Source organism: Podarcis raffonei, chromosome 12 (assembly GCF_027172205.1).
Source record: "Podarcis raffonei isolate rPodRaf1 chromosome 12, rPodRaf1.pri, whole genome shotgun sequence".
Lineage (NCBI taxonomy): Eukaryota > Metazoa > Chordata > Lepidosauria > Squamata > Lacertidae > Podarcis > Podarcis raffonei.
This window is the reverse complement of record NC_070613.1, coordinates 37,475,328-37,495,823: the sequence shown is the minus strand read 5'-3', so window position 1 is coordinate 37,495,823 and position 20,496 is coordinate 37,475,328. Positions and strand designations below refer to the sequence as shown.

Below are 20,496 nucleotides of genomic sequence, written 5' to 3'. Positions count from 1 at the left end.
AATAACCACAGCTTTGGGACTTTTATAACTTTGCAACATACACATTTCTTAGCTTATAATCAGTTTACAATGCACAGCCTATTTAGGGAAATTGTATGAATGATTGATGCATGTGTATGCTTAATGCACATAAATGCATATTATAATTCTTTTAAACATTGCTTCTATCAAAAAGTAATTAAGCCCGCAGGTTAATGGCATCCTGTTGTATGCCGGTTCTTGGAATTATCTGCTGGGGAAAAGCTTGCCAGAGGAACACCTTTGCAAATCTGACTCTGAAGCCAAAACAAATTTACTCAGATTAAAAAGCGATCCACTTAATTGCACGTATTAAAGAACAGAATTCTCACCATATGTATCAATAATTTCGGTTTTAAAGCCTCAGAGTTCCATTAAAAAAAAAGTTGGGGGGGGGAGGCAAAGTAACAGTAGAAATGTATGCCTCTGAAAGAGATGCCAATGTGATGTTTTTTCTTCTTCAGCCAAGGAGTATTTTGCTTGGCTCAACAGTACTTGGGTTAGAGAGAGAGAGAGAGGGAAAAAACACTTGCCGGCAGCCTAATCCAGAAAGATTTAATAAGCTGGGCTGGAGATGCTGTTGCTATTTGGCACATCATGATTACGGTATGGCACACAGCAGAGAAAAAAAACCTTGACCACAGATTTAGTTTGGCTGCTGTTGCCAACTCTTTTGGCTACATCTGCTGCTTTAAGCCAACCAACTGCATGTTTACAGAGTGTGGTTTCAGCTGAGGTGTTAAAAAGACTTGGGTTGGCTGCCTAGCTGAAATTTATATTGAGTTAAAGATGTGACCGTTCATGTCTACCATAAGTGCGCATCGTATCTACTGGCAGGCAAAAAGCCTCCCTCCTCCGCCTCCTGCGGCGAACAACAGCAACTTCAAAAGCACACATTGCGGCTTTCTTTCAAATCGGCAATAAGGAGTTCTAAGCATGTGGTGACAATATGAAATGCTAGGCACCAGCTGCCTGTCTCCCAGCTGCCATTTTGTTAGGGTATTGACTACAGCTCTCCTGATCAACTGAGGCGATTTTCTGCTCAGAAATGCCGTATCAGAATCCTGAAAACACTTTTACGTACAGTGATACCTTGGTTTATGAACTTAATCCGTTCCTGAAGTCCCTTCTTAAACCAAAGTGTTCTTAAACCAAGGCGTGCTTTCCCATAGCAGCGGGGGACTCAATTAACAAATGGAACACACTCAACATGTTCTGCTTCCAAGGCAAAGTTCACAAACCAAAACGCCTACTTCTGGGTTTGCAGCGTTCATAATCCAAGTTGTTCATAAACTAAGCTGTTCTTAAACCAAGGTACCACTGTATCTGCTTCTTATAGTTTCAGACTTATAAGAAGAAGAACTTGACACTAGCACAAGCGAGCCTAGATCGTACGGAAGTCCACAGTGTTAGACCAATAATGAGGTAAAGTAAAGGTAAAGGGACCCCTGACCGTTAGGTCCAGTCGCAGACAACTCTGGGGTTGCGGTGCTCATCTCGCTTTATTGGCCGAGGGAGCCGGCGTACAGCTTCCGGGTCGTGTGGCCAGCATGACTAAGCCGCTTCTGGAGAACCAGAGCAGCTCACTGAAATGCCGTTTACCTTCCCGCTGGAGTGGTACCTATTTATCTACTTGCACTTCATGCTTTCGAACTGCTAGGATGGCAGGAGCAGTGCTATTTTGGCAATCTTCACAGAACTCCAGCCCAATGGTTGCCATCAATTTGATTTGAATTAATTTTATAATGAATTGATTTTAGAATGTTGTACTATTTTATTGTTGTTAGCCGCCCTGAGCCCGGCTTTGGCTGGGGAGGGTGGGATATAAATAAATTCTTCTTCTTCTTCTTCTTCTTCTTCTTCTTCTTCTTCTTCTTCTTCTTCTTCTTCTAGAAAAATAGGTACTGGAACTCACCATGAACGCTTCCCTTGTTCTCTTATAATGATGGAAAGGCACTTATTTGAGAGGTTCTGGAACTGAGCTCTGGTGAGTTCCAGATGAAAAAAAGCCCTGAGATGGAATGAGACAATTTTCATGTGGAGACAAAGCTCTTCACTGCCAACTCCTTACTCTAAGTCAAGCATGTTGGCTTGCCCCCATGTGAGGGGGCTGTCGTTGTGTGGCATGCGCATGCACGCCACATGATGCGCTGACATATTGTGCAAATGCCATATGGCTTGCACATGTGCACACCATAGTCATGGGATATTGAGGGGGCCCGGTCCCCCAAGATGGTGCCCCTCCTCTGAGGAAGGAACAAGGGGGTACTTCAAAGTGAGGCCTTCTGGGTTGGGCAGCCAAGAGAGAACTGCTGCCACAGTTTGCCATGGTGGCTAGAACAGCTGCTTTGAACCAAGGTGGATAAAAATCAATGATTTAAAAATAAATAAACAAATAAAAATGGATTTTTTAAATTTAAATCAGATTTTTTTAAATTGGATTTTTAAAATAAAATGCTTTTGGAGGGAAAATCTTCTCAAGATTACATTACATACATTACATTATAGTTCAAAGGCTATTCATCAGGAAATAAGGATTTGTTTTAAGTTTTTCATGTGTGCTAAAACTCAGTCAAAGTTTTTTTTTAAAAAAAAGTTTAACCACATCAGTTAACAAACATGGATACATATGCTATAATGTTATTGTTTTAGTTAAATACATTGTTTATATTGTTATTAAGGAAGCAGAAAAGTTGTCCAAATATAAACAGTGAACTTATTAAACCTCACAATAATTTCATAATTATCGGTCTACGTATTTTGAATAGTATAACCAAATCAGCAATTTTTTATATAACTGTAAGAACTACTCCGAAAATTTATTATTCCAAAGATGAAGCGTTCATCTGGTTGTAAATATTAAGATTATACCAGCAAGAATGAGTCTTTCCATAAAAAAAAAAGATTGAAATCAAGTCTCACTGACTAGTGATTTAAATTGTGATTTAAATTGATTTGATTTAAATCAAATCCCCCCTGCTTTGAACATATTGTAAAGAAACGTCACAAGAAACTATCCATAAAGTTTAAGACAGGGGTTTTTTCTATAGCAGCAGCAGCAGCAGCAGCAGCAGCAGCAGCAGCAGCAGCAGCAGCAGCAAACCATGGTTGCTGAAGCCTCTTTTGACCCACCTTGCTGAAAAGATCTTCCTCTCCAGGCCCCCTTTAACCCTTTCTCAAAATAAGGCAAGACAGGGAAGAGGCGGGTGTGTGTGTGTGGAGAAACAGTTGGCGCTGCCACTGCTGGCATGCCAAAGCAAGGGCGAGTTTTGAACCAGTGAGGGCCCTGGGAGGTACAAGGAGGAGGATGGCACAGTGCTATAAAGCAGAGGATGGAGCAGGTCGCTCATTGGGCCTAGAGAGCCATTTGGTACAGATAGCATACTGAGCTGATGGAGAGAGAATCTATGAGAGCCAGTGTGGTGTAGTGGTTAAGAGCGGTAGTCACCTAATCTGGGGAACCGGGTTCGTGTCTCCGCTCCTCCACATGCAGCTGCTGGGTGACCTTGGGCCAGTCACACTTCTTTGAAGTCTCTCAGCCCCACTTACCTCACAGAGTGTTTGTTGTGGGGGAGGAAGGGAAAGGAGAATGTTAGCCGCTTTGAGACTCCTGAAGGGGAGTGAAAGGCGGGATATCAAATCCAAACTCTTCTTCTTCTTCTTCTTCTTCTTCTTCTATGCACACATGTGTGCATGCTTGTGCATGTATATATATGCACATGTTGATTTTATTTATTTATTTCCACAAGTCTGTATACCGCTTAATCCCAGTCATCCCTAAGCAGTGAACAGGAGTCCAAATACAATATATCTATGTGAGGGGCAATGCATAACGAGTTTTAATACAAATGACAGCAGCTTGGACTCCTCAGTGCTGGAGGAATTTGATCTTTCCAAACGGCAATATGAACTGACTGATCCACACCTTCCAGACTAACTTGCGGTTCAGAACATACATTATCCATCATGTCTCTCCCCCCCCCCCCACTTTCTAAATATCTCAACAGCTCAAAAACGTAGCACAATACATTTTTAAAGGTACACTATGCTTAGAAGTGCATAGTTTGAGAGGAAACATTTAGGCATGCATTATTTTGAAGAGACAATCTGTTTAAAATATATATTTAAATATGTATTATGTTTTTTTTTATAAATTTTTTTATTGCTTTTTTCCAGAATCTAAATCCATCATCAATAACACAACAAAAGCAGTTTTACAGAAAGAAAAAGAAATTAAACAAGAAAAAATTCATTTTTCGAAGTCTTTTTTTTTTTTTTTCATCATCCACTGGACTTCCCCATCTCCTCCATCCCTGCATTCTTTATAATAAATATAAACAGCAAATTAATACCTTGTTTCCTGTGTTTTTGTATTTTCATCTAATTATTCACTCTGAGATTAAAACTTTTCTCAATCATTAACTTTGTTTCTATCAACTCCGAATTTCAATACTGAAGCATATTTACCTCAAACCTTAGCAAATTTTTAACATTCATATATCTTATAATGTTTTTGTAAATAGTCCTTAAATTTTTTCCAATCCTCTTCCGCAGCCTCTTCTCCCAGGTCTCGGATTCTGCCAGTCATTTCGGCTAGTTGCATATAGTCCATCAGTTGTGTGTGCCATTCTTCCAGTGTGGGTAGCTCCTGTGCCTTCCAGTATTTAGCTATGAGAATTCTTGCTGCAGTCGTTGCATATAAAAAGAAGGTTCTGTCTTTCTTAGGTATCCTCTGGCCCACAATGCCCAAGAGGAAGGCCTCTGGTTTCTTCTGAAAGGTATACTTAAATACCTTTTTCAACTCGTTATAAATCATTTCCCAGAAGGCCTTCACCCTCGGGCATGTCCACCAGAGGTGGTAAAAAGTTCCTTCAGCCTCCTTACATTTCCAACATTTATTATCAGACAAATGGTATATCTTTGCAAGTTTGACTGGGGTCATGTACCACCTGTACATCATTTTCATAATATTTTCCTTTAAGGCACTACATGCCGTAAATTTCATACCGGTGGTCCATAACCTTTCCCAGTCCTCAAACATAATGTTGTATCCAATATCTTGTGCCCATTTTATCATGGCTGATTTGACTGTCTCATCTTGAGTATTCCATTTAAGCAGCAAGTTGTACATTCTTGAAAGCACTTTCGTCTTAGGTTCAAGTAATTCTAGTTCTAATTTTGATTTTTCCACCTGGAAACCAATTTTTTTATCTTTTTTAAAGATCTCTAAAATTTGGGCATAGTGAAACCAGTCTCGCACCTTCCCTTTCAATTTTTCAAAGCTCTGCAACCTCCAAGTGTCACCCACTCTTTCTATTATTTCACAGTATTTTGCCCAGCCACCCCCCATATTAAGTATTTTTGTGGCTTTAGCCTCCATCGGTGATAACCACCTCGGAGTCTTGTTTTCAAATAAGTCCTTGTATTTAGTCCAGACAGAAAACAGAGATTTCCTTACAATATGGTTTTTAAACAACTTATGAGACTTTACCTTGTCGTACCACAAATATGCATGCCACCCAAAAGCATTGTTGAACCCTTCCAGATCTAGGACATCAGTGTTTTCTAGCAAAAACCAATCTTTCAGCCAGCAGAGGGATGCAGCTTCATAATACAACCTTAAGTCCGGCAGGGCAAAACCCCCTCTTTCCTTTGCATCTGTTAATATTTTAAATTTTATTCGGGGCTTTTTGCCCTGCCAGACAAACTTCATAATGTCCCTCTGCCACTTTCCAAAACATTCCACTCTGTCCACGATCTGTAGGGTCTGGAACAGAAACAGCATTTTTGGCAATACATTCATCTTTACTGCTACAATTCTCTGGTTTCTCTTCAGATCGTATAAATCTTTCGCCTTTTATTAAATATGTATTATGTATTAATATTAAATATGTATTATGTACACACACACAGTTTAATGAGGAAGTGGGTCAAAGAGGACTTTTTGTGAGAATATGGAAAAGTTGCGTGCGCCAGCAGTTCACCCATCTCTACTTTTTTATATTCTAAGGTCTCAGAATCCACTTGAAGAACAAAGTTTTTAAAAAACCACACCATTAAATACACGCAGGCAAGAGAATCAAATATTCAGGCACTTGGGAAGCAAACTCACTAGGATTCCTTCAGCGTAGTGTCATAGCCATCCATTTCTACATGCACCCTATGGCAGAGACCACTTTTGCACCTCCTTCCACTCTGCCAAATATTTTCTCATAACTTGCACCTAAAAGCAACCTTTCACGTACGCAATTCTACTGCTAACGTTCAAGTATTCCAGCTCAGTATCCTCTCAGTATCCTCTCGCAATATCCTATGCCCAATATCCAGAGGCGTACCTAGGCTCTCTTACACCCTTGGCAAGGAGATGTCTTGGCACCTCCCCTGCCCCTTGCTCCCTTGGCAATCACAGTCTCTCTCCATCTTTCCTCATGATTTCTGAGGCACCGCCTGGACCAACCTATCTAACCCCTATCCAACCGAGACACAAAAAAATCAACTGAGTCAGCCATGCTCTGAACTTGTTTGTAGCAGACACGTAATCACATGACCAGAAAGGAATTATTCGGATTGTCCTGAGAGGCCAACAGATGAAAAGCATAATAATCTTTCCAGCAGACAACATCTACAATATGTTTTCAATATTTTACCATTTTGGCTTCTGAGTGCATTGGCGGGACTTGTGGTGAAGCACACGGGTTGCTGAGGTTTGGGCCTTGCATTCCCATTATGTTGGTGTTCATAGACATCTGTCGCTCCATCTTGAGAAGGATAAAGAGCAAAATAAATCAGATGGTATTTGAAAGGTAAGATAAATTTCCCAAAGGCTTTCTACAAGCAGGCAAAAGCGAGGCTCATGCAGTGTCCATGCAGGATGGCCATCACTTTTTACTGGCTGTATTTATCTGCTTTCAGAAAATATAGCCAGTAACTTTGTTTTGTCCAACAATCAATAGAAAACTGCCTCTTCACCAGAAGAACAAATTAGTCACCTAGGCTCGAGACTTTCAATAATGATTTTCCCTTGCTTTTAGAAAACAACACACTGGGTTAAGTGGCTTTTAAAACATCACTGTATAAAATTATGGCTGATGCTGTCAGGGCAGCCCAAACTAACTTGTTTAAGCTATATGTATAAAATGTATGATCTAGGGGGGTTGGAAATGGGAGGCTTTTCCCAATGGAGCTGTTGAATCTGACAGCGGGGGGGGGGGGGGAATTCACATGCCTGCCTTAGACTGCTGCGGCACAACATTATTTAAATACTCAGTTCATGCAGCAAAACAAAAATGATGTTCCTGAAAATTACATTGCAGGAGAAATGCTCAAGAATTGTTTATTTTAAAAAGTGTTGTGCTATTTTCAGTGAAACAATACTGTTTCTTTCTATTCATTTACTTTTTATTATTTTTCTTATGTGGCATAACAAACATAGCCAGTCAAAAATTTAACAGAAGAGAAAAAGAACATGACAGAATCTAAGCTATAACCAGCCAAACAGAATCAGGAAACAAAAATACCAAGAGGTTTTTATGTGCAGACCTCTTAATTTCTTCTTCTTCTAACGGATGCAGAGATACAGTAATGAAATTGAAAATGGTGCATACTTGATTTATATCAGCATTTACATTAAATTAGAAAACAATATAGTTTCTAAGAAGTCTGGCCTTTCTGGGGGACAGGTGGCAAAAGCACTTTGAATCACCAAACCACCAAATAACACACACACACACACACACACACACAGAGAGAGAGAGAGAGAGAGAGAGAGAGAGAGAGAGAGAGAGAGAGAGAGAGATAGCAGCCATACTTACGGGCATCAAAACAGCAGAGGAACCAGGCATGGTAGGATTTGGTAGAGTCCCAGGCATAGAGGCAGGCATTGGCTGTCGTTGCCGGTTGTGTAGTTGCAGTAATGACGATAATGAGCCTGGGACAGGCCTAGAAAAAAAGGGGAGAGAGAGAAAAAGGAACTGAGACATATTAAGGAAAAAATGATCACACTCAATTTCAAAATGAATGTCAAAACTCAAAACCCATCTGGTATTTGAACTTTAAGTTCAGTGAAATTTTCTCATTTCAGAGTTGGAAAGGATGGCAGAAAGTTTTGGGGGAAGACTTAATGCATAATCAGTTTGATTTTTTTAACTGTATTAAAGTCTCTGAAAAATGTCCCGCAAAAGTATAATTTTGAGACGGAAGCTGCAATCCTACATTTACTTACGTGGGTGTAAATCCCATCAAACTCTTCTGAGTAGGCATGTATAGGATTGTGCACTTATTTCCTTATATTACACGTATAGGATTGTGCACTTATCTCCTTATTTTATGGTGATTTTTCTTGAACCTCCAGTACTGTGCTCTGAATTCAGCATTGTTTTTGACTGAATATGAGCAGTGAATAATATTTTTTATTTATTTGCATGAGGAACATGACTCTTCTAAACCTAAATTTCAGCTCTTAAATCCCCTCAACTGAACTTGGGTTCCAGACTGGCCAATATAGAGAGTGAGCGCTCCACAAAATATCCAAGACCCAAGTCGTTCAGAGTATGTATGATTCAACAGCACCAACAATTTCAGTACAATGATATTGAACTTGAGTATTTTGCAGTTGTTACTTAAGCATATCCTCCAACATCCCTCAGATGAAAATAGGGGAATTCTATCCTACATCAGTGTTCTCCCCCCCAGCCCCCACTGCTGATGGAATTTAGGAAAAGGGCGAGGTTGGCTGAGCTGACCCAATGCCTGTCACCAAGAGGAGTATGTGACAATACTGTACTGGCAAATGTCTTGGTTATATGTGGGAGCCTTGGATGATACAGTGGAACCCTGGTTCTTGAACTTAATCTGTTCCGGTAGTCCGTTCGACTCCCAAAATGGTTCGAAAACCAAGGTGCGGTTTCCGATTGGCTGCAGGAGCATTCTGCACTCAATCGGAAGCTGCAAAATCCATATCGGATGTTCAGCTTCCGAAAAACGTTTGCAGACTGGAACACTCACTTCCGGGTTTGCAGCGTTTGGGAGCCAATTTGTTCGGGAGCCAAGCCGTTCGATTACCAAAGTACCACTGTATACGGCAAAACTGTGATGCTTCCATCAGCCTGCCTTGGGTGTCAGAGGAGGTACCCAGGCTGGATGTTTACAAAATGGCACTTCTGCGCCCGCAATGTAGTCTCTGTGATTGAGGGCTAGGACTGCCAGAGGAACCTTGTGTAGCTGTGTGAACTGGCCCCCGCTTAAACTGCTCCTGACAGCACCATCACCGTAGTTGGGTGTATTGAGTGGTACCGGCTGGGAGAGCTGAGGAGCGCAGCAGCAGCAGCTGGTGCCCTGCCCCCCTCCTCCTTGTGGGTCCTGCTGTGTCACCGTGAAGGGCTGGGTGGCCTCCCCCCACCCCCACTCCCTTCCCCCTCCCTTTGCCCACTTGCAGAATCCGGGACTCTGCATGACATAGTGAGAAGCTGTGACGGCTTCAGGGTTTTCATGATGGCCCCAACATTTTTGGAGCAGTTGGAGGCTACGCTGAAGGCTTTATTGATCCTCAACTTTTTCCAGATTAGTTCTACTGAAAAATATGGACATAAATAGTTTGTTTAAATAGTTTGTTGTTAAATAGTTTGTTTCCCTTGACTGTTCTCCACACCCTGAGCCACACCACCAGCTGATATTTAAACATTTCTTGGCTTAAAGGCCAGCTTGGAAATGCTGAGCTTCGGAGTAGCTGCTGGCTGAAAGAAAAAACCCAAAACCAAATTCTGCTTTGTATGCCCAGGCCTTTCTTTGCATGCACATCAAGGGGTTCATGGTGCTACGGCTTTAAACTGCAGTAAACTCTACCTCTGAACAAGGCATTTTCAGATTGCCTTGAGCCTTAAAAAAAATCAAATCTAACATTTGTGACTCAATGAAACTATATTTTTGTGTAAGGGAGAGCTGATTCTCAAGGTGACTGACATAAAACAAGCAGCCCCCAGATAACTTTCTGGAGCCCCACAGCCAGTCCTTTCTGCACTGCTTACAGACCCTTTATAGAGCTCTCTACCTTCATAATAAACTTAGGTGTTAGGCCATTTGACAGAAACTTGTTTTGGCTTGACTTTTGCCGTTTGCACAGGTAATCCTCAAGAGCCCATATGGTTGGAATTTTACTTACATGTTCCAGAGCCAAAATGTTTTCTGAAATTGATTTAATGAGCCTGGGAATAGGGGTCTCGGGTAGAAAGGAAATTATTTGTGTATATTAAAAAAATAGCAAATAAGCTACTTTGCTGTCCTCACTCTCACCCTCGGCTCTGCTTAGCTTTGCAAGTCTGCATCTGCTTTGCAGTTGGGAAAATTACTGTTTTCGTTGGGGATCCCCCCCTCCCCCTTGTAGCACCTTGGAACCTTCCAGGTTTTTCCTGGATGGAGGGAGAAAAAACAAAACACCACACACTTTTGAATTTCGGGCCACAATTTTGTCTGTGCTCGCTAACAAAAGTATTAAATAATTGTGCACGCACAGTCTAAATTGGCAGGGATAAGCATGGGGACTACATGGGTCCCCTCTGCCTTTATGATGACAGGTCCAATGAAACAGTGCACCTGACACCCAAGAAATTTCGTTTCTGGAATCCAGAAGTAAATAGCCTGGAAGGAAGAGGCAAAGTTCAGAAGAGAAGCCTTGTTAGCTGGTATTAGTGAAACCTCAAAGATCACCTCCATTATATTTGCAAAGCATCAACAGTGTTCTGGGTACTGTGCAGATCACATTGAGGATATAGACCATCTAGACTAGCCACAAAGCTTGAAGTCTACTGCCGTGGTGCCATCTTGTACCACCTGCAAAAAGGTTGCTGCTGCATCCTAAAATAATGCCAGGCAGTCAGCATCTGAATTATTTGCATATGTAAAAAAGGTTTATTAACATTTTTCTTCTAGGCCCTTGAATGAATAAATAATAGTTCGTGTGATCCTCCTTTACCCTTACTTTCCCTTTTTGCTTCCCCTATCCAAGCCAATCTTTTCCCAATGAAAATGGCGCCCCTTGCTCTTTTAAAAAATAATGTTGCAATCGATACCCTATCATCATGTCATTTGTAGTTTCTCTCTCGCTCTCTTGCTCTCTCTCTCTCTCTCTCTCTCTCTCTGTGTGTGTGTGTGTGTGTGAAAAGAGCTACATCTTCCTTCTTCCCCAGTCTAATTTTAAGCCCGGACCCATCTGGTATATATGACATTTTGGAGTGAAATCACTTTCTTGATTCACACAGTTGAATTTTAGTATAAAGGTGCATAAGCTTTCCTTGAAACCTGGTTTTTAACGGCACAAATATTTTCAGTAATTGTCAAAGTGATTATGTATATCAGTATTAACTTCGCAAACAAAGCAGAAGTTTTCCTCTTTAAAATGAGAAGGCAAATTACAGTAGACTCATGAAAACAAAGACCCAACAGTCTCTCCAGTGCAGGCTTGTTACCATGAGCTAATAATTCCAGACTTTAAGCAAGCAGAGTCTCCTTTTCTTAATAATTGTATGCCTCTGGGCAAAGCATTTCTACTAAAAACTATTGAGGCATGGAACAAGGCAAGGTGTGTGAGCTAATGTGGGATTGTTGAACCACTAAACCAACTCTTGTGGCACCCAGCCTGCTCTGCACTGACAGATTATTTCTCCACATACACTTGTAAAAACACACTGCTTAAGGTTAAAAACCTGCTTAAGCTTTTCTTTTCAATTAAAATGTCAAAGATGACAGGACGTGCAATCGCTATCCCCCAACAGTATGATGGATGTGAAGGTGAGAGTTACAGCTCCTCCTCCTTTAGAGACAGTTGCCTGATGATGGAGAAGTGGTCCTGTATGGTCCTCCCCTCCCGGTACCCATAACAAAGAGTTACTGTGCCAGGCCTATCTTCCATAACATTTGATAAGTCAAATAACCACAAACCGGGACTTCTGTTAGGCCAGGGATGGGGAATCTGTGGCCCTCCTGATATTGGTGGACTCCAGTTTCCATTAGCCCCAGCCATCATGGCCAATGGCCAGGTATGATGGCAGCTGCGGTTCAACAACATCTGTAGGGCCTCAGGTCCTCCTCCTTGTAGCAGGCGCACATGTCTCCTGTGCTTCCAACTGGGTATGGCGTGGCTGCACTCAAGTGGAAGCATGAGAAGCATCTTTGGCAAGGACCTAGAACATCACCAAATGAACAGTAGGAATCCAGGTGAGCTGATTGCACAGTGTTCACTGCTCCCGCAAGGCTCCAATCGAGCCACTTGGGAGCAAGCATCATGAAGCGCATTGCACACGTGTGTTGAGAAGATTAAGTGACAGCTGCTGGAGACTGGTTCACTGGGTCCAATGAGGCACTGCCAGCCCCCATTTGCCTGTTTACCCACTTGTAACTAGTCCAGGGGATCACACAACCTGTCAGCTCCCTCTCCCCATCCTCCATCTCAGTGTCATCCTTGCAGAACTCAGCAGGAAAGACAATGGAGACGGACAAAAACAGAATTACCGTACTTTTCCATGTATTAGACGCTCCCATGTATAAGACGCCCCCTCTTTTTTTGGGACTCCAAATTGAGAAAATGGGGGGAAATTACCCAGAGTTGTTGAGCTTTTAAGGGGGTGGGAGTTGCTGAAAATTGCTCACCTGCGGGACCAACACAGCTGATCACATGCACATCGACGAAGCGACCACTTATCTGCATGCTCACCAACAGCAAACGCCAATCGCCCACCCAATTGCCACAGCAGCCAATGGCCTGCAGAACTTGCAGCAACAACCAATCATCCGCCAAAACACCGCTGACCATCTCCGGCTTGCAGCAGCCACCAGTCACCCGTCCAACCTCACCGCTACCCATGTATAAGACGACCCCTATTTTTAAGCTTCAAGAAAATAACCTAGGTATCAATAGGGCTTGGGGGAACCTCAAAATCCTGTTTAGAAAAAATGCTAATGGGGAACCACCACCACCCCAAAGCCCAATGAGTTTTGAGCATGTTAATTGGAAAGCCAACTGGCTGTTGATGGGGAGGGATAGTGGAATATCAGGAAGAAGGGGTTTTCCAATAGCATGGCCTGGCTGCTGCAATGTTTTGTTGCAAACAATTAGGATAACCATGCCATAAAAAGGTAAAGGTACCCCTGCCCGTACGGGCCAGTCTTGACAGACTCTAGGGTTGTGCGCCCATCTCACTCAAGAGGCCGGGGGCCAGCGCTGTCCGGAGACACTTCCGGGTCACGTGGCCAGCGTGACATTGCTGCTCTGGCGAGCCAGAGCCGCGCACGGAACGCCGTTTACCTTCCCGCTGGTAAGCGGTCCCTATTTATCTACTTGCACCCGGGAGTGCTTTCAAACTGCTAGGTTGGCAGGCGCTGGGATCGAGCAACGGGAGCGCACCCCACCGCGGGGATTCGAACCGCCGACCTTTCGATCGGCAAGCCCTAGGCACTGAGGCTTTTACCCACAGCGCCACCCGCTGCCCATAGCAGTTGGTAATTGTCCCTGTATTCTTCCATTCCCATCCCCAGAAAGAAATCACCACTATATTCAGCAAAGGGCACTTGTGTGATAACAGATCTGTGACCAGCACAATGGATCGCACCTGACAAATGCTAAATGCCCATCTGGGAGCTCAGAAGCGATGACTGCTGGTAGGTTGAGGGGATATAAATACCTGACTTGTACGTTTAACATTTTAATAGAAAGGTTCATCATTTATGAATGGGAACCAATTTGGCAGCAAAAAGGCTACCTTAAAGCCCTGCATACAAATGCATTTACTCACACCTCATAGGTCTCTGCATGTACATTTCTTTTCTAAACATGCCCCCCATTCCCTCTCCCCCCCCCCGCCACACCACATACATACTCTCTCACTTGTATACAAAACCCTTCCAATGTGAAGCTTTAACAAAGTGATTCTATTTGTGCAGCAAAGCATATAAAAGTCTGCGTTCCTTCCCAGTCACAATTTGGGCTTGCTCCATTCCCTTTCAAGTGCTGCATTGAACATGAACTTGCAGCTGATTCTGAGGGTTGGAGTCCATTTGTTTTCACATCAATGAAATTAATTTCCATTGGAAACTGCATCTAAGGCATTTAATCAAAATGGGCCTTAAAATAATTCTGAAAAGCTCATCTGTCTCCAATCTATATAGTGTTTTAAAAATTGGACATGTGCCCTGCAGTAATATTGCACTTTACAAAGCTTAATGCTCTGCACTTCTGAGTATCGGTTACATCAAGGCTCTGGTAAATTAAAGCAGACTCATATTCTTATTTACATTGATTTATAAATATATAGACAAAACTGAAGTAACTATGCCCCCGGGTTGAACAAAGTGGAATTTGAACATTCTTGTTTGGGGGTTCAGAGGTATTTTAACATTTCAGACAGAGTTCACTGTAGCTAAAATGTGTGTAAGGAAGCATTGCGCTTTAACTGAAAAACATTTTCAGGACATTACGGTTCTGAAGTGAAGAGCTGTGCAAGGAAGGAGGTACAGTGGTACCTCAGGTTAAGAACTTAATTCGTTCTGGAGGTCCATTCTTAACCTGAAACTGTTCTTAACCTGAGGTACCACCTTAGCTAATGGTGCCTCCCACTGCCGCCACCACACAATTTCTGTTCTCATCCTGAAGCAAAGTTCTTAACCCGAGGTACTATTTCTGGGTTAGCGGAGTCTGTAACCTGAAGCGTCTGTAACCTGAAGCGCCTGTAACCCGAGGTACCACTGTATTTAATACTGTCCCCACCAGCCATTTTTTTACTAAAATTCATGGTCAAGCTGCTCCTGCCCCCATGGGAAAGGTTTAGAACTGTAACCCTGAGGGGAAAAATGCAGCTGGGGAAACAGTGCTTTGGAGTCGACAAGCAGCCAGTGAGGAAAGGGTTAAGCCAGGGGTCAGCAAACCTTTTCAGCAGGGGGCCGGTCCACTGTCCCTCAGACCTTGTGGAGGGCCGGACTATTTTTTTTTGGGGGGGGGATAAATGAATTCCTATGCCCCACAAATAACCCAGAGATGCATTTTAAATAAAAGCATACATTCTACTCATGTAAAAACAAGCTGATTCCCGGACCGTCCGCAGTCCGGATTTAGAAGGTGATTGGGCCAGATCCGGCCCCCAGGCCTTAGTTTGCCTACCCATGGGTTAAGCACTCCACCCACCCACCTCCACTCAAACTCATGTCCTCCCGAAGCTGCTTTTCACTTGAAGAAGAAGCCAGTCATCTTAAAAATAATGGGTTAGAATCCAACTTAACAACGTAAGATGAGAGTTCCAATGAAGGAAGAATGGCTTTTGAAAATGATGCGGAATATGCGGAATGCGCAAGATTAACAGCAAAGATTAGAGGCCAAAATGATGAAAAAATCCTCCGGGACCTTTTATTGAGTATTTAAAGAACGATTATAGCAAAGATGAAAACGCGAGAAGCATTTGAAATGTGAGCGTTGGTGCTAATTATTAAGATAAATAGGTTAAAATGGATGTATTGAATAGCGTATGCGAAATATATGCAGCATCCGAGGGTAGATATTGAAACCATGGAAGGGGAGGACAGGAAGCCAATGGACAAAGTAATTTACGGTCTTTTTGTGTGGTTTTTTTGTGTGAAAAATAAATAAATAAGATTCCCCCCCAAAAGAACATAAGATGTGTCTGCTGGATCTGGCCCATCGAGTCCAGCATCCTGTTCTCACAGTGGCTGACCAGGTGCCTGCAGAAAGCCTACAAGCTGGACATGCGCAGAACAGCCAACTTGAGACTCCCAGCAACTTTTGAGTACAGTGGTACCTCGGGTTACAGACGCTTCAGGTTACAGACTCCGCTAACCCAGAAATCGTACCTCGGGTTAAGAACTTTGCTTCAGGATGAGAACAGAAATTGCACGGCGGCAGCAGGAGGCCCCATTAGCTAAAGTGGTACCTCAGGTTAAGAACAGTTTCAGGTTAAGAACGGACCTCTGGGATGAATTAAGTTCGTAACCAGAGGTACCACTGTAGTATGCTTCAGTTGTTTTAATGCTTTTGTGTTTTCTGCCTCAGGCTCCTTTGGGAGGAAGGGCAGGATATTTTTCTAAATAATGATTTTATTTTTTAAAAATGATCTGATGAGTGAACCTCAGCAAGGGGTAGCCCAAATGTGGTGTATTCAGTCAGATGGTACAGAGGTAGTTTCATCGCAAGAGCTGGAACTAAGAGGAACTAAAGCCAAGGACAGCTCAGGAGTAGCCAGCTAGGCAACCCAAACACAGCAGAGAAAACCTGTACAGTGATACTTTGGGTTACAGATGCTTAAGGTTACAGACGCTTCAGGTTACAGACTCCGCTAACCCAGAAATAGTACCTCAGGTTAAGAACTTTACTTCAGGATGAGAACAGAAATCATGTGATGGTGGCGCGGCGGTAGCAGGAGGCCCCATTAGCTAAAGTGGTACCTCAGGTTAAGAACAGTTTCAGGTTAAGAAAGGACCTCCAGAACGAATTAAGTTCTTAACCCGAGGTACCACTGTACACACATTGAAATCAGTAGGACTTAACTACTCTAAGCATGGGTCAACTACTCTTAAGCATGATTAAATCTGGATCCAACTCATTTTTTGGGGGGGGGGAAGCTGAAAGGGCTTCTAGTTTGTGTGTAACATGTACTTTCCCCCTCATGAACAAGATAACTTGGTACACTTCAGTGCTTTGGCAGTTGTAAAAAGCCCGCGGGTCAGCCTTCGTCCAGCCTGGTGTCCTTCAGATGTTGTGAACTATAACTCTCATCTGCCTCAGGCTGCATGAGGTCAAGATGCTTGTGTCACTAAGAATTCGTTCTGCTTTCTGCAACAAGTGTCCTGAACAGGTGGTTAAAATCAGAATCTGACTCCTCTCTCTCTCTCTCTAAGTACAGTGTTCTGTGTTTCCCTGAATGCTTTTCTATGCTCTAACCGGCCAGGTGGCATCCAAACTATGCTTGACTGCAATATAAGTGCATTACTCCACACAAATTCCATTAAGCAAATATAAAGCTGAAAAAACAGAGGCCGAACTGTAATCTAGACTTCAGAATCACAGTTTTAAAAATATCCTTGTTGACCTTTGGGTTCCCAGGGGGGGAAATTCCAAATGATTAGCGGGCTCCTTGTGCAGCTCTATTGGAAACAATGTAGGCATGTGAGAGGCTTGAGGGATGCCTGTGGTTCAAGTAGGAAACTCTAAATTTGCTGCCGAGCCCCAGGGAGCAAAAAAAGATCTGGGAAAAGCCTTGCAGGAGAATGTGGTCTCGGAGTGCAGCAGAGCACCAGCAACAGAATTGTAAAGCAAATGCTAAATAAGTGGAAAATTGGAAACAGCAAAATTAGGCCGGTTCCCAACAATAGCTGTGAATCCAGTTAAAGGTAAAGGGACCCCTGACCGTTAGGTCCAGTCGCGGATGACTATGGGGTTGCGGCGCTCATCTTGCTCTATAGGCCGAGGGAGCCGGCGTTTGTCCACAGACAGCTTCCGGGTCATGTGGCCAGCATGACGAACCAGAGCAGCGCACGGAAACGCCGTTTACCTTCCCGTCGGAGCGGTACCTATTGATCTACTTGCACTTTTCATGTGCTTTCGAACTGCTAGGTGGGCAGGAGCAGGGACTGAACAACAGGAGCTCACCCCCGTCGCGGGGATTCAAACCGCCGATCAGAAGGTCTAGGCTCAGTGTTTTAGACCACAGCGCCACCCACGTCCTTGTGAATCCAGTTACAGCTCCGCAACTCTCATCTCACCTTCACAAGCTGTATCAACTCTCCACAGTCAGTACAGTCCCTATGGTGGCTCAACAACCAAAGCAAAGTGTAGTAGTAACAGTCTCTACATATGGGGGACTGGGTGAGAAGCACAAAAGCGCAGCTCTCCATGCGTAATGAAAGAGAAGGTTGAAATGTATTTAAAGCAACTCTGATTTCATGGATAATATTATAAGCTCATTCACACATAACACCAAACCCAATGGTGGTGGTAGTCATGATGATGATGATAATAATACTCCACTCTTCTACTTTCACATCAAAAGTGAACAATAAATGCCTAAGGCAAAAATCAAAACAAAAAAACCCCATTCAACCGCAATGTAAAGACAACAACAAAAAACCCAAACCAATCCAGAATGGTAATATTGACATCCTGGGCATCAGTGAACTAAAATGGACGGGAATGGGCGAATTCAGTTCGGATGACCATCACATCTACTACTGTGGACAAGAAACCCATAAAAAGCCATGGTTTTCCCAGTAGTGATGTATGGAAGTGAGAGCTGGACCATAAAGAAGGCTGATCGCCGAATAATTGATGCTTTTGAATTATGGTGCTGGAGAAGACTCTTGAGAGTCCCATGGACTGCAAGAAGATCAAACGCATCCATTCTTAAGGAAATCAGCCCTGAGTGCTCACTGGAAGGACAGATCGTGAAGCTGAGGCTCCAGTACTTTGGCCACCTCATGAGAAGAGAAGACTCCCTGGAGAAGACACTGATGCTGGGAAAGATGGAGGGCACAAGGAGAAGGGGGCGACAGAGGACGAGATGGTTGGATAGTGTTTTCGAGGTTACCAGCATGAGTTTGACCAAACTGCGGGAGGTAGTGGAGGACAGAGGTGCCTGGCGTGCTCTGGTCCATGGGGTCACGAAGAGTCGGACACGACTAAACGACTAAACAACAATAACAAAAATGTTAAAAATAATTAAACAATCAATATTAAAATACGCACAAGTTTTCAAAAATTGCACATTAAATGTCCACTAGGTCCATGAGCCCACTACAGAAAAGGTCCCTAGACCACCATGTGAATGAGCACTCCCAGTCAATATTTACCACCTCCTACTCCTAGGGCTCAGCGCCTAGGGCTTGCCGACTACATGGTCGGTGGTTCGAATCCCCGTGGCGGGGTGAGCTCCCGTCTTTCGGTCCCAGCTCCTGCCCACTTAGCAGTTCGAAAGCACACCTAAGTGCAAGTAGATAAATAGGTTCCACTTTATAGCGGGAAGGTAAACGGCGTTTCCGTGTGCTGTGCTGGTGCTGGCTCGCCAGAGCAGCTTTGTCACGCTGGCCACGTGACCCGGAAGTGTCTCTGGACAGCGCTGGCCCCCGGCCTCTTAAGTGAGATGGGCGCACATCCCTAGAGTCGGACATGACTGGCCCGTACGGGCAGGGGTACCTTTACCTTTACTCCTTTTAAAGGTAAATCAAGTGTTGTTGTTCTGTTCAAATCGTCAGCTGATGGTTCCATCCTAGTTTTCAGGACAAGCAGAACCCACAGACAGATAGTTTGGACGAAACAGAAAACTATGGTTTGCCGCAAACCAGGATGTGGTCAGCGAATCATCATGTGTGAGGGAAAGAGGGAGTCCAATCTTTAACCATGGTTTGATGTTATGCCATGTAACCAGTTTGCTACATTTGTGTAGCAATTCATGGTTTGGCAATAGGTTTAAACCTCCCCTATCTATGCAATGTGAATGGTGGTGTTCTGATATAATGGAGCCATCGAAAATGTGCTTCTCCGTGTTAGGGTGAAACGCATGGTTTAAAGCATGCATTAACAAACTGAGAATGAGTTTTATTTCACTGAAATGAAGTAGGAGCATAATGTAGCAATGTGTAGAAACTCTCAGGAGAAATCTGTCACCATTTTCCCAGATCCAAGCAGTGGGAAAGATTTAGGCCCCAACCTAAATTCATTTAGTTCCATGTTTACTCCATTTGCTCAATGCTTTGTTCTTTTTCGTTTTCTTGAACGTATGTCCCAGATGTGGTTATGTAAGTGTATTTGTTTGAAGTCAAACTGTGTCATGGGATTTTACTGTTCAAGATGTCAAAATGGGTTTGAAGAAAACGTCACAAGAACACATATGTAGTGGGAATATAGAAAGAGACTTGGGGAGGGATAACCAGCAGGAAGATCACCTTTGGAGGGACCTATTTAAATGAATGGGAGCCATGTGAGAGCACTAATGTTCACTGGGGGGGGGGGGCTTGTTACTAGAATTTCCTGTATGATTGTGCTATTGGTGTGTAAAGTTTTTCAAGAAAATACAGCTTAAGGAAAAAGAAAGAAAGAATAGGAAGTCTTTTGGAATCTATATATAATGGTCTAGTAGTAGTATAGTAGTAGTAGTAGTAGTAGTAGTAATAATAATAATAATAATAATAATAATAATAATAATAATTATTATTATTTTATTATTTACACCCTGCCCATCTGTCTGGGTTGCCCCAGCCAGCTTCCAGCACTTATAATAACAATGTAACATTAAAAACTTCCCAATACACGGCTGCCTTTAGATGTCTTCTAACTCCTTAACATCTGGAGGGAGGGCGTTCCACAGGGAGCATGCCACTATCAAAAAAAGCCCTCTGCCTGGTTCCCTGGAACCGACAGAAGGCCAAATGACATATAGTTCACTACTATATGTCATGGTTTTTATATCATTGCTCAACGTACTGAGCTATCAA

At 43.1% G+C, this 20,496-nt stretch overlaps 1 protein-coding gene across 6 annotated transcripts in view; it reads right to left on the bottom strand.

The window, feature by feature from the left end:
• The window catches only part of CREB5 (cAMP responsive element binding protein 5), a 265,104-nt gene that overhangs the window by 65,445 nt on the left and 179,163 nt on the right, over positions 1 to 20,496 (bottom strand). For all 6 annotated transcript variants that reach the window (XM_053359570.1, XM_053359566.1, XM_053359569.1 and 3 more), the window contains 2 exons: positions 7,830 to 7,956; positions 6,666 to 6,776 (listed from right to left, as the gene is read on the bottom strand). In XM_053359570.1, coding sequence (XP_053215545.1) covers positions 6,666 to 6,776; positions 7,830 to 7,956 — 238 coding nt within the window. The remainder of the gene's footprint in view (positions 1 to 6,665; positions 6,777 to 7,829; positions 7,957 to 20,496) is intronic.